This window comes from Poecilia mexicana, unplaced genomic scaffold (assembly GCF_051168715.1).
Source record: "Poecilia mexicana isolate PSO_F unplaced genomic scaffold, ASM5116871v1 scaffold_3, whole genome shotgun sequence".
Classification (NCBI taxonomy): Eukaryota; Metazoa; Chordata; class Actinopteri; order Cyprinodontiformes; family Poeciliidae; genus Poecilia; species Poecilia mexicana.
The window spans coordinates 2,930,539-2,945,665 of NW_028263372.1; the positions used below are offsets into that span (position 1 = coordinate 2,930,539).

The 15,127-nt window shown below is 42.1% G+C and overlaps 1 protein-coding gene across 2 annotated transcripts in view; it reads right to left on the reverse strand.

Moving 5' to 3' along the window:
- Positions 1–15,127, reverse strand: part of celf1 (cugbp, Elav-like family member 1) — a 134,299-nt gene that overhangs the window by 61,425 nt on the left and 57,747 nt on the right. Inside the window, exon 5 of one of the 2 annotated variants that reach the window (XM_088004045.1) lies at positions 14,640–14,774. In XM_088004045.1, coding sequence (XP_087860171.1) covers positions 14,640–14,774 — 135 coding nt within the window. The remainder of the gene's footprint in view (positions 1–14,639; positions 14,775–15,127) is intronic. The other variant, XM_088004046.1, reaches the window with a different exon arrangement.

Genomic DNA, 15,127 nt, shown 5'->3' on the forward strand with positions numbered 1-15,127 from the left:
TTAGTGGTAAAAGGACCAGCGCTAACCTCATTATGCAGATTCAGCCTGGTGAGGAGCTTTCGCACTCACCTCAACGTCATGCTTCACGCTGGTCTTATATTATTTTATTTTTTAGTATTATTTTTCCAGTTACATGAAGCATCAAACCATACCAAATGCTTGTCCACTTAGTCAGTAATAGATAATGTGCACGGACATTTAAAATCTCGTCCCACAAGCAGTTTCCGTGATGCTTATTAAAAACTCAACAGACACGAAATGGAAGAGCTACTAAAGCCACATTAGCAGCATTGAATTAAATCTCCCGTTTGTTGCTCATCTCTGTGTAGTGCAGCAGATTACCTCATCATGCAGGGCCGGTCCAAGGCTGCATGAGGCCTGGAGCAGAATCTGACTTAGGGGCCCCTTTTGTTGCTAAAAACATCAGTACCACTTACAGTTTCTGTGTTAAATTTAATCTAACACAGAAAGGGGGAGGGGATTAGTTTTTATCCCCTCCCCCAAAACTGACCAACCTAAAAAGCAATAAGTTATAACTGCAGTTTACTAATTTGTATTTGTGAACAAACAGAGTTCAAACTTAAAGATTAAACTCACATCATCAGATTGTTGCTATGGTAACAAAACAATCTAACTATGAAGATTGGTCTTTGAACTTTTACAAAGTAAACTCGCCAGCTCATTAAAATCTTACATTTATATTTTAAACAGTTCAAAATCTTTTAATTTATGTATGCTGAAGCCATTAAATCAAATTTAGCAGCGTTGATAATTTCAATAAACAAGTGTTACATTTATATATCTGTGGTCTGTGTTTAAATATTAGCATTTACGGGGCCCCTGAAGCCCTGAGGGTCTTATGGAGCTGCTGACTTAATGTGGATTAAACAGAAGTGCAAATAATTAAATAAATTTTAAGTGTCAATTTTAATTTGTGGTTTTTAAACTAATTGTGGATTTAACCCTTGTGTCCAGAAATGGGGTCCAATCGACCCCACAACACGTAAAACTTGTATCATTTGCCTCAGTCCTCGCACGCACAAGGGTTAAATACATTTCACTGGTGATGTTTTCCCGTAACGTATAATTACCCAGTAATATTTTTACATTTCCTGTCAACTTAACATCTTTAATAGAAAAACATGGTGGACCGCCTCACCGGCCCGACCACTGGGCTTAGCAAGTTTTCTGGGGGAAACCCTGGGGATCATGTATATATGCAATTACATATGAATATGTATAGCCTAACACATATTATTTGGTATTGCTATGGCCAGTCTTGCATCACAAAAGTCCAAAAAAACAAAAATGTCAGAATAGTCTTTTAGGAGGTTTTCAACTCACTCAAAGAAAAAATAAAAAGCACTCGCGGAGACTTTTCTTGTTTCAAAAGGGGTTTCTTTTACTTATAAAAATAACAAAAAATAATCTCCAAGTTGACTTCAAATATAAACGTTAATTTGTGGTACAAAAACCTTTTCACTCCTCACTCCTCCACCAAACAATCAGATCAACCCAGCAGCTGCTTCTGCCTGTTAATCACTGCAGGAGGCTGACTGACCAGGAGGAGGGTCTAAGCAAAACAGATAAATAAATATACAACAATCGATCTACCATTCACATAACTTTAGATCTGTGGAAATTAATAATTTAGCAAAAAATAAATTAATCTAATTCTTAATAGGCTCCAACAGGTATTATTATTTAATAATCTGTTTCTCTATAATATATTTGTATTATTTTGTTTTTTGTATATTTATATAAATATTACTAAATAAATATATATAAAAATTATGAGTGTGCTTTGTAAAATACTCACCATACATCAAATCAGACAATTCTTTTCCTATTCAATTCTGTTTTCCCAACCAAAAATATTTAAATATGCTGAAACATCCCAGGTGAAACATAAATATGCTAAGCAGTACTAAGTTTTAGCATACTTGAGAATACATGAAGCCAGACTAATCATCAGTATACTTAAAGTATATTAATAGTAATTTTAATAGTAATTCAATTGTAGAAAATCACAATTTAAAGTGTACATGCTTTTTGGAACAAGTAAAATCATACTTTGTATACTTTACATATGTAGCGTTTATGTAATATAAACGTGCCTGATTAGTATATCTCGAGTGTACTATTTTTGTGATTGAATTACATTTAAAATATATTTAGAATGTATTTTAAGTATGTAAGCATTACATATTGTATATTAGTAGTGTGATTACAGTATGCTACAATTACACTTTTGGTTTATTATAATTGCTAATGAAGTACACTTTTCAGTTACTTATCACTGTGTTTTATTATTCTGCTTTGCCACTTTGTACATTACATGCTTCATACACACATCAGTACTGCAAACACATCAGGTTACCAGAACACAGAAGAATCCATTACAACACACTTTACAGGTGAAAAAACTTACATTGTGTATTCAATATATTCACATTTTTCAAAAGTACATTGCTAATATACTATCACAGAATTGTACAAATTGTCAATATATTCAAAGTTTACAGACAACATGCTCATGAAAATTGGCACACTAAAACAATACATACACTTTAGAGGAAATGCGAAAAATGTTTCACCAAGGACAGAGTATTGTTTAAATACAACGTCACAGTATTCCAGTATTACTGCAGACAAACTGACAACTAAGAACAGTGAGGATCAATGACAAAACATTCCCATTCACACCACTTTACAGAAACCTACAAAAAAGAACAGAAAGTATTTGTATTTTAAAGAGTAAAGAAAAACAGCAAAGAAAAAAGTAAGACTTACAATTTTAAGACGTTGTGGACTCGCTATGTATGTGACATCATCAGAAGTGATGATGATTGGGACCAGGATGGAAAAACTTTTCTGGGTGTCTTCTTTGCCTGTTTATGCTAGAAACAGAAAAACATAGTCAGCAATATCATAGAATCAGCTGATGTTGGCATTAACTATGAAGCTGTTTTAAGTGTGAACTTAAGGAGACAAACTACCTTAAAATCTTTCCATTCATGATCTGAACACGCTGATCCTTGCAGGGTACCGAGGGGGGCTGGTGGTGCCCATCTCTAGCAGTCATCAGATGAGAGGCGGGGTTCACCCTGGACAGGTCACCAGTCCATCACAGGGCCCTGAGCCAACAATGAATACAATGTATGAAAGAGAAATGGTAGATTAACAAGGGGAATAAATTCTGTTCAATTATTTTAAATATTTTTCCATATTTGCCATATTTTACGCATTAAACAAATGCGTTAAATGCCTAACATGTCTATTAAGCACTTAGTGTTGGAAACGCACCAGTTTTTGCTGCTGTTAAAAATTTACCTGGCTTCTCAGTGTAAAAAAAAAAAAAAGAAAGAAAGCCTTACATCACCCTCAGAACTGATGTGGTGATCTGGTGGAGCCAGAGCCTCTTCTGAGACAGGGAAGTCTTTAGGTTTTCTAATACCTCATCCCTGGATTCCTCTTTCATCTTAATTTTCTTAGACTGCAAAAATATGACGAACAATGATGAATGAGTCCTAACAACAGCCTCACAATATCAAAGTCTTTTTGGCATACTGAGCTTAATTAAAACCAGTGGTGGGATGAACTTAAGCATAATTTTCGTTTATCTGTACTTAAGTAGATTTAATCATGGATACTTTCTACTTTTACTCCACTACATTTCTACAAAACTGTCGTGTTACTGGTTACCTCCGAGCTCTTTTCTGTTTAGGTTTTTTTTTTTTTTCTTCCATTAAAATGGTTGGTGATCTGGTGGAGTCAGAGCCTCTTCTAAGACAGAAAAGTCTTTAGGTTTCCTAACATCTGATTTCTGTGGCTTCTTCTTTCATCTTCATTTGTTTAGACTGGAAAAGTATGTAAAAAATAAAAACATTGATGAACAAGTTATAACAGCCTCAATATCAACGTCTCTTTGGCATACTGAGCTTAATTAAAACCAGGTTAAGTTTATGAAGAAAACTATATAGAGTCGCAACAAATAAAGTCTTTATGCAGTTATAACATGAAGCTGAATGATTGTTATAGTAATAATCATATAGGTCACAATACAATTGATAAAATAACTATTTCTGAAACCATCGTAAGTTTGTTTATATGTGTACTGCACTGTTATATTTAAAAAAGATAATTAGCAATTTGAATCAAACTTACCACCAGCTAGCAACACGTTAGCAGCCTTGGTCCCTTCGGTCTCCTTTTGTGACCCACATTTCATTTCCATCTGGTGCTTGTCCAGGTGTGTTATTGCCCAACTCAAAGTGGGAGGTCACCAGCTTGAATTTACCAAAACTCCTAACTATTATCAATGGTCTTTTTACTTTTAAGGCAATATCATATGAGTAAAAATGGCGAATTTGAACATTAATTCTTCTTCCTGGCTTCATGAATGATGCTGTTAGTCTTTTTATGGCGCTTTTCAAGAAAACTGAAAGTGTGCAACACTGCCACCATCTAGTGTGGAGTGTAAACTGGAGCTAATGCCGTTCAATGATAGATCTTACATCATATATCTGAAAATGGATTGGGTAAAGACAGCTTCCGTATTTTAGTTAAACAACTGAAAACAGATCATATTCGGAGCAATGTAAAACTGAAGATACCTGCTACATTTAGTGTTAAGGACAAGTATTGTTTTTGTTGTAGCATCTCTGTCACACTAAACTGTCAATGTTTGATGTTTTGTGGTCTGAATACATTACTTACCACTTTCTTAAGCAACATTACATTAAGTTCCACTGTAAGGAACTTAATGTTCCTTACAGTGGAACATTAAGTTCCACTGTAAGGAACTTAGCAGAGGCCTTAGCAGCACTCTGGGCTAAGTGCTGCTAAGCCCAGAGTGCTTAGGCCTTAGCAGCTAAGTGCTGCTAAGGCCTAATGTAATCATGGTTTTGATTATTATTCCACTTCCGTCAAATCAATTGGATTTTTGGGGGCTTTATCATATTCAAAACTCACCAAACTTGGCGGACGTGTCAAGAATGCGAAAAATGTACGCATTTTAAGGTCGAAGCAAAAATTGTATAAGAAACAGCTCAACAGCGCCACCTAGCAAATTTCAAAAAACCCTCCGCATTGACCTTACTTCATAGTAGAGGCATGTAATTTGGTACACTTGTAGAGCTTCCCAAGATGCACAGAAAATTCAATTGATGTCAGTGCAACTCAAACAGGAAGTCGGTCATTTTGGATTGAAGTTCTGATTTTGACCCTATTTTGGCCATTCACAGCCTTCACATTTGATCTAACTCCTCCTAAGTATTTCGATCAATCGGCTTCAAACTTGGTCAGATTGTTCATAAGGCACCCTTTTGATAACTCAGTGTTATCAAAAGGGTGAGTTTTTGTGCATGCTGAAGGGGCGTTGCCAGGGATCAAAGTTCACATACTCACCATAAAACACAAAACTCTTATATCTCCTACACAAAAACTCACAGAAACACCAAACTTTCAGTGTTTGATCATCATCAGGTGCACTACAATACACAATGGTCAAATGATGACATCACTGAGGAAGTTATGATGACATCACACCACGCCCCAGAAAGTGTCATGTTTTACTGTGAATGGTCTCTATCAGAGCCCTTTGAAACTGTGTCCAGAGACAGAAGACATGTTGGTGTGACTGGGTGTCCAACACCAATGGATTTCGTTAAAGCAGGTGGGCGTGGTGGTGTGGCGAAGTGACCTCTAATACCGTTGCCATACGTTTGGCTTTAAATTCCACAGTTTTGAGCTGAGCTGCACCAAACTCACTAAGGTGGATCTTTATCACAACCCTGACAGGAATCCACAACAATCTTTGGTGGGTGTGGCCTAATTTATCTACAGAGCCCCCTAGAAGATTTTAAAAGCTCATCCCCAAGCTGTGCTTTAACCCAGAATTACGAAACTTGGTACACATGTATCTTGTTAGGACTTACAAAAAGTCTCTTGGAGCCATGCTCCAAAGCCAACAGGACAAGATGGAAGGTGGCCATTTTGGATCAAAGCCACCATTTTCTCTTTTTCATAGACAACATATCTGACTGAACTCATCCTTCAGCTTTTGAGAAACAGACTTTGGATGTAACAATCTGTTTAGTATTCAGTGAGTTGTTATTAATTAAATGATACTTCATTCCGCCTGCCAAACATATAACACTGAGGCGTCTATTGTTTATAAATTCAAGGTCACTTCACCACCAACGGCCCCAGGCGCATGTGGAAGGACATCAAGTGCATCACTAACCACAACATCAGGGGTGCACAATGTCCAATGGACCCCTCACTGCAGGTTGTACGCCCGCGTCAAGGATCCTAACCTCCCTCAGCATCAGAGTAATTCCACCACCAGGTGACACGCCTCTCTGTATGACAACAGCATATGTGAAGAAGTCCCTCCAGGAAATCAACCCCCGAAAGGCTGCAGGCCCCGACAACATCCCAGGACGAGTACTGAGGGACTGTGCACATCATCTGTCTGAGGTGCTGACTAGGGGTTGCACCAATTAGTTGACTAGTCGATTCTTTTCTCTGCAATGACTTTTTTCTGGGCTAGTCGACTAGTCGCAATCACATGACTAAACAGATTTTTCCAAGGAAATGAAAGAAGGTGGACTAGGTGAGTTCGTCAGAAAGCTCAAATTATATAAAAATGTAAATAATTTAACAAAGACAAACTGTAAATTACAGCATAGGCTACCACAATAGGGGCGTTGAGCAGCGCGGTGGTTAGCACGGCGCCCCGCATACAGAGACTTTAGCCCGCGGTAGTCAGGAGTCCGACTGCCATCCTCCATTCGCTGGGCCCATGCCTCTCTCCCCCCGCTCCGCTTTCTCTGCCCCCTTACAGTCAGATTGCTGTGAAATAAACTAGTGCCAAAAAATTCCTTAAAAAAAAAAAAAAAGACTACCGGAGTAATGTGCGACAACGTGTCATGATGTCAAGCATTTTTATCCCTCAACTACCCCCAACTGATCAGCATCACCCTGCGTATTGAAGCTTTTAACCTTCAATACGCTCTTTAGATCTTTACGCTTCTAAAGAGTGCAAAGATCTTCATAAGATCTTTACACTCTCATAAAGTTATGGTTTGACTACATCTGGAAACTAAGTCTGAGGATCTGATAGAGGCGATCTCGGCTGCCATCTGCATGTCGGTTCAGAGACCCGAACCGACTCTGAGTCAGCAGAGCGTCCTGCTGCGCATCGGGCAGAGGAGCAGCAGGAGGCTTCGCTGAATTCAACTGTAATCAAACGGAATCCATTCATAATAAGTTTAGTTCGTGATGTTCCAAAAGCACCGTTGTGGTCAGTGTAATAATTTGACTCCTATACGAGTAACTATCCAGAGATCATCAGCATCAGCCGGTGTTTGGAAAAAAAAAAGAAAAAAATGTCAGACCTGACTTTGTGCAACGAACTTTTCTCCGCTGCTCACAAAGAATGATCTGTTTATTGCTCTTTTAATTCTGCATACTAGACTTAGTAAAAGTGGGAGAGGGGGAGGGGGGTCAATATTTGCAGTGAAAATAGCTGATAAAGCCTCCAAGTAGTTGTGAAGGGTTTTTGCGCTTACCTCACTATGACGTCATCGCGACTAGTCGACATCGACTCGACTATTATCATGATGTAGTCGACCTTAAAAAATATGTAGTCGTTCAACCCCTAGTGTTGACGGACATCTTCAACACCACACTGTCACTGTTATCTGTGCTCACCTGCTTAAAGACCGGCACTGTCATCCCTGTCCCCAAGTGCTCCACAGTGACGACCCTGAATGACTACCGGCCTATAGTCTTAACATTGGTAGTCATGAAGTGCTTCGAGAGGCTAGTCATGAACCACATCAAGGACTCCATCAACATCACTGTGGACCCCCATCAGTATGCTTATAGGAAGAACCGCTCCACTGCTGATGCCATCTCATCTTTGATCCACGCAGCCCTCACTCACCTAGAGAGCAGGACCTCTTACATCCGACTGCTTTTTCTGGATTTCTCCTCAGCCTTCAACACCATCATCCCTGGTTCAGAAGCTCTCCTCTCTTGGACTGAGTTCCACACTAGGGAACTAGATTCTGGACTTCCTGACCAACAGTCCTAAGTCTGTCTGAATCCACAACACCGTCTCCTCCTCCATCACCCTCATCACTGACTTGCCGCAGGGCTGCTGAGCCCCCTCCTCTTCACTCTGCTGACGGATGACTGCTCGGCAAGACACCCCAGCTGTCATAAGGTGAAGTTTGCAATGACACAGCAGTAGGGGTACGCATCATGAACAGTGATGAGTCCATATACAAAGAGGAGATGGAACACCTGGTGCAGAGAAAATAGCCTCTGCATCAATGTGAAGACCAAGAAGATTGTAGTGGATTTCAGAAGGGACAAGGATCCTCTTCAGCCCCTGTACATCAGAGGAGCAGCTGTGGAGGTGGTCTCCAGCTACAGGTATCTGGGTGTGCATATATCCAGTGACCTCACCTGGAGTACCAACACCTCCCGTCTGATCAGGAAGGCCCACCAGTGTCTCTACTTCCTAAGGAAGCTTTGGAGATCTGGAATTGGGAACTCAGTCCTGAGGAACATTTATCACTGTGTGGTGGAGAGAATTCTCTGCACCTTCATCACCATGTGGCACTGCTCCCCACAATACTGTGAGGAGCAGTCCAACTTAAAACAGCTAATTTTTTTTAAGTCCATTGCGTTCCAGTGTATAAGGGAGAATATTAAGGAGACAATTATAATGGTCTCATTACTATCACAGTTAAGACTAACAACAAATGACAGGGTAATGTAATGATGCACCTTTCTCTCTTGCTCTCAGTGAAGACAGACGCTTAATTCCTCTGCTCCCTCCCTGCCCATGCCTGCCCTGCTTGCTCTGTTTTTGTCCTGTCTTTTTCTATATTTTTGGAGTCTTCCTTTGCACATCATCCAAATCTACAAACTATGGATCTGGTCAACCGATTTCTGGCATTTCTCATTGCAATTGATATAATTTTCGACGAGAAGTCTGGGCACAGGAGAGCCCTCTTGTTCTGCAGGGACACACCCAGCGGGATTCACCCTGGATTTTTTCATAACAACAGGATTTCTACTGTTTGGAGCTTGCAGATTCCTGGCTTATCGACAAATTTGTGACAGACTTGGCCGAACTAGCGAACACTCTGACTGTTAGTGTGGACAGAGACGAGGACTCTAAAACTCACTAACGAGATGGAATCAATCTTGGAGAAGTTGCTAGTTTCAGTTCAGTTGTATGGCCACACTTATTTGCTTGCCTTTATTCTTTGCAAAGAAACTCTTCCTTACATGTTTGCTTCCTCTTCTCTGTTCTTCTTCCATCAGTGCTTCTTTCACTGGTGTGTCAGTGAGTATTTCAGATTCCCTTTTCTTCCCGATCCTGCCAGTTGTTTTCCTTGGCCCTGCTTTTGGAAATGGCCGCATAGCCAAAGGATTGAATGGCTAACCAGGAGACACCCCCGAGGTGCTTGGCTCATCTGGAGCACAGGACATGTTCACATCAATAACTGCAGAGTAGCCAGAAGTAGTAGTCTCCAGGTGAGTTGGAGGAGAGGAGGCTGTCCCCAGGTGAGTTGGAGGAGACTGCAGCTGGAAAGCTCCAGATGTCAGTGATGTACCTGGGTCGGGACGGTCAGTGACTTGTGAGGGTGCATAGTCACACTCCTCAAAAATGTCAGGATTGAAGGGCCAAATACCAGTGGATTGGAAACCGGCTTGAATGTTTTTCAGTGTTGCAGCTGCAGGCAGAGCAGTCTTCACAATACTTGGAATATCATATATCGTCTTGGCAGGATTCATCTTCATCCAGGCATCACTTGCGGCGTTCACCATTTTCTTAAATGGGCAGTAGACACTGCAATCCAGTGGCTGAAGTTTATGGCAACAGTGGGGAGGGGAAGGTAAATAGCATCAGTCTTTTGTATTCACTGCCTAGGCATTCTGTAAAATGATTAAAATAAAAATATTCTTAGTTGTATGTAAGGGGATGGTTGTAACACTTTTTAAAGATGTGTTACAACCCACCCCAACCCTGTCAGCCATGTTTAGCTAGCTGTAGTAGCATAGCGGTTTGAAATTAGCACGGGAAAATGCATCATATTTTTGCCTGAGAAATTACACTTTCATCTAATGTAAGTCATATGGTTTTATCTGCAACAGTATAAGTACTAAACAAAATATAGTCATGATCAAAAAATTTACATTCTTACCTCAAAATCCGTTTTTTCTCCTTAGTATCTGCATGTGCCTGTTTCCAGCCTTGACAATCACAATGTGGGATTGGGGAGGAAGCAGGTAAATGCTGAAATGATCATTTGACTCCTATCTTATCCCTGATTGGTGGAACTGGTGGTGTTACAACTCTCCCCATGTTACAACCATACCCGGTCTCATGTATATATATATATATATATATATATATATATATATATATATATATATATATATATATATATATATATATATATATTGCAACAACAGAGCAGACCCACCAAGGCTGGAGACTGAACAATACTGGAAAGGCATATGGGAAAGGGAGGCGTCCCACAACAGCAATGCACAGTGGCTAACCTCTCTACGAGAGGACCACAGCAACCTCCCTGAACAAGCCCCGGTAACCATCACTGTGGCAGATGTCCAAGAAAGAGTCTCGGGTATGAAAAACTAGACAGCACCAGGGCCTGACATGATCCATGCCTACTGGCTAAAGAAACTCACTGCCCTCCATGAGCGACTGGCAGCTCAACTGAACCAGCTGCTACAGAATGGGACTCACCCTGAATGGCTAACTGAAGGGCGCACAATCCTGATCCAGAAGGATCCCTCAAAGGGTTCAGTCCCATCCAACTATCGGCCGATAACCTGTCTCTCTACAACATGGAAGCTCATGTCAGGCATCATAGCAGCTAAGATAAGCGGGCACATGGATAAATACATGAGCACGGCACAGAAGGGCATCGGCATAAATAGCAGAGGAGCCAAACACCAACTCCTTGTAGACCACACAGTCGCCCGAGACTGCAAAACCCGACACACCAACCTGTGCACCGCTCGGATTGATTACAAGAAAGCCTATGACTCAATGCCACATACCTGGATCATTGAATGCTTAGAGATGTACAACATCAACAGGACTCTAAGAGCCTTCATTGCAAACTCGATGGGGCTGTGGAAAACCACCCTTGAAGCCAACTGCAAACCACTTGCACAAGTGTCCATCAAATGTGGCATATACCAAGGAGATGCTCTGTCCCCACTGCTGTTCTGCATAGGCCTGAACCCCCTTAGCCAAATCATCAACAAGACTGGCTACGGATACCGACTCAAGAATTGGGCCACAATCAGTCACCTCCTCTACATGGATGACATCAAGCTGTACGCCAAGAGCGAGGGAGACATCGACTCACTGATCCACACCACCAGGATCTACAGCACTGACATTGGGATGTCATTCGGACTAGAGAAGTGTGGCCGGATGGTTACAAAGAGAGGGAAGGTTGTCCGCACAGAAGGGGTCTCACTCCCAGAGGGAACAATAGCAGACATAGAGCACAGCTACAAGTACCTGGGAATACCACAAGCAAATGGCAACCTCGATGAGATCACAAGGAAAGGAGCCACAGCCAAATACTTCCAACGAATAAGGCAAGTCCTGAGAAGCCAGCTCAATGGCAAGAACAAGATCCGTGCAATAAACAGCTATGCCTTACCAGTAATCAGATACCCTGCCGGAATAATTAGCTGGCCAATAGAAGAGATAAAGGCCACAGACGTTAAGACTCGGAAGCTACTAACCATGCATGGAGGGTTCCACCCCAAATCCAGCACCCTGAGACTGTACACAAGCCGTAAGGAAGGAGGCAGAGGACTAGTGAGTGTGAGAGCCACGGTCCAGGATGAAACATCCAAGATCCATAAATACATCAAGGACAAAGCCTCAATGGACGATGTGCTCAGCGAATGTCTCAGACAATGGGGAACAGAGGACGAGGTGCTGGAGGAACCATCATGGGAAGACAAGCCCCTACATGGGATGTACCACCGACAAATAACTGAAGTGGCTGATATCAGGAAATCCTACCAATGGCTGGAGAAAGCTGGACTCAAGGACAGCACAGAGGCCCTCATCCTGGCCGCCCAGGAACAGGCCCTAAACACCAGCGCAATAGAGGCTCAGATCTACCACACCAGACAAGACCCAAGGTGTAGGTTGTGCAAGGAGGCCTCTGAGACAGTCCAGCACATAACAGCAGGGTGCAAGATGCTGGCAGGGAAAGCGTACATGGAACGACATAACCAAGTGGCGGGCATAGTGTACAGGAACATCTGTGCAGAATATGGACTGGAAGCCCCGAGGTGAAAGTGGGGAACACCCCCAAAGGTGGTGGAGAATGACCGAGCTAAGATCCTGTGGGACTTCCAGATCCAGACAGACAAGATGGTAATGGCGAACCAACCAGACATTGTGGTGGTGGATAAAGAACAGAGGAAAGCCGTTGTGGTGGATGTAGCAATACCAAGTGACCACAACATCAGGAAAAAGGAGCATGAGAAACTGGAGAAATACCAGGGCCTCAGAGAGGAACTGGAGAAGGCCTGGAAGGTGAAGACCACAGTGGTGCCTGTGGTCATCGGGGCCCTCGGGGCAGTCACCCCCAAACTGGAGCAGTGGCTCAAACAGATCCCAGGAACAACATCAGACATCTCAGTCCAGAAATGTGCAGTTCTAGGCACAGACAAGATACTGCGCAGAACCCTCAAGCTCCCAGGCCTCTGGTAGAGGACCCGAGCTCAGAGGATGAAAGAGACCACCCGCGGAGGGTGAGAAGGGAATTTTTTTTTTTTTTATATATATAGTCATATATAGCTGGCTGTATAGCACAGTGGGTAAGACACCAGTCTACCACCCGGGAGACCGGGGTTCGAATCCAGGCTGGGGCAAGCTACAACAGTGCAATTGAGCTATGCAGTGTGGGTCCCTAGGCAAGACCCTTGGAGCTATATAGCCTACCTCATACCATGAGAGACATTGATATGCATAACATGCCGGCTCAGATGTCGCCCGGCCAAACAAGGTCTGCGTCAGGTGCTGGGGAACCAGAGCACCTTGATGAAAAATGGGCTACTGGAACAAGACGGAAATGGGCGAGAGACGAAAACATGGATCTGTTGGAATGCTACTACTCAAGTAACCCTAGTCAGAGGGGCTACATGCAAAGACTGAGGGTGGAATGGTTACTTCGACACCCACAGTCTACAATGACTGCCAAACAACTAGTAGCTCAGTGTTCCAACATCCGCAAACGGCAACTGCTATCACAACTTGAGATTGACGAGATACAACACAAAGAGGGAGGAGCCCGGATGTAAGGTCAGGGGGGAGTTAACTACAACTCCCCACCCCGAGACTGGGTATGCAGCCCCACCACCTTTTCATTTCATCTTGTTATGACTCATCTGAGTCATAACAAGGCTCATCTGAGTTGGGATATTTTTCCTCCAGATGTTTCACTGTCATTTGTGAATGAATTTTCAACAGTGGAGCTATAAAGGTTGAAATAGGTTCATTTTGGAGAAAATCTCATCATGAATATGAATCAAATGAATGGCTCGTTATCAGGTGGCTCTCGAGGACTGGACTTGGCCACCCCTGAATTAGTCCAAGTTTGTCGTTTATTGAACGTTCAGAAACTACAGCAGCTGTGATGAGCCACAGCAAAGGTAAACAAAGGTAAAATAACTGAACAGGTGATCAACTCTAAACCACTCGCACATTTTTACTCTCCGTCTCTCTCTGTCATTTAAGCACAGCCGTTGCCATGGCAACCTCCAGAGCTCCACAAGCCGACCAGAGATTACGTTAAAAACATAGCATTCAGTCGTTACGTTATCAGGTTTTCAGGCTCTATATTTATTTTGCGATCATTAATAATCCTCCCTGAACACAGCGGTGGTTGATTAGTTCATTTTAAACTCCTGCTCTGCTCGTTATTTTGGTAATGGAACCGAAATGCACAGAATTGCGCAACAACTTGTAGAAACAATAATTACTGAGATTATTATTGTTGGGTCATTAATTTGAACACGTCTTGTTAATTTTTGTTGTTGTTCTTTAATAAAGTTAGGAACGTTTTAAGCCAATCAGAGGAGGACCTGCTGGTCTCAGCCTCCTGGCAGCATTCAGTTTGTCTCGTAATGCCGAGATCAACTCAAAACCTTCCACGATCCACGTATTGCAGCCCTGCTCTAGAAAACACGAACAGTTCAGAAACAATATGAAATGGGAAAAAAGTTACTTATTAACTGATTAAGTCGTGCTTTAGATTGTTCTTGAAAAACTAATCAGTCACAGCTGATTAGTGGGTGAACTCACGGCTGCACAGTGAACCCGTTGATTTTCTACAGCTGACAGCTGCTCCCCTCTCTTGCAGGTACTACGTACCCCCGCTAACTAAATCTTTTAGGGGTACGCAGTACCCTGCCGTAACCCCCTACTTTCACCCCTGGTAATCGGTATCGGAATCGGCAGCAAAAAACCTGATTGGAGCATCCCTAAAATAAACATAATACTGTCCCTTAAAATAGCAAGGTACTGTAGTGTGTTAATTATTTCTTACCACGGCTGAGTCCATTAGGGCCTCGAAGTATCCGACATTCTTCTATCTGGCCATATGGAGAGAACATCAGTCGGATGTCGTTTTCATTGCACTTCTTGGAGATCATTCCAATAAAAAGTTTTCTGTCCTCTACTGCTGAATACAAGCATAAAAGATTTTCTCAAGAGTGACACACTAAATGTACTATGAAAATTCAAGAAAAGAAATTGTACTAATGTAATTAGTGGATTAAACAACTTCTTAAAAGACCTAGGTAAATATAAATTAGAGCCGACCATAAGGCATAAGGCATAAACATAGCACCGAAAGTAAGGAAGTAAGCTTTTATTGACTTATACTTCATTGCAGCAAAGGTATTGGCAGCTGGCACTAATGGCCTTTTTTCACTGGCTCTAATGGGCCCAGCTCCACTCTACTTGACCTGCATCACAAGCGTTTCCACTTGCATTTTTTTCCAGGTCCGTCCCTCCTTTTTCGGTTCCTGCACT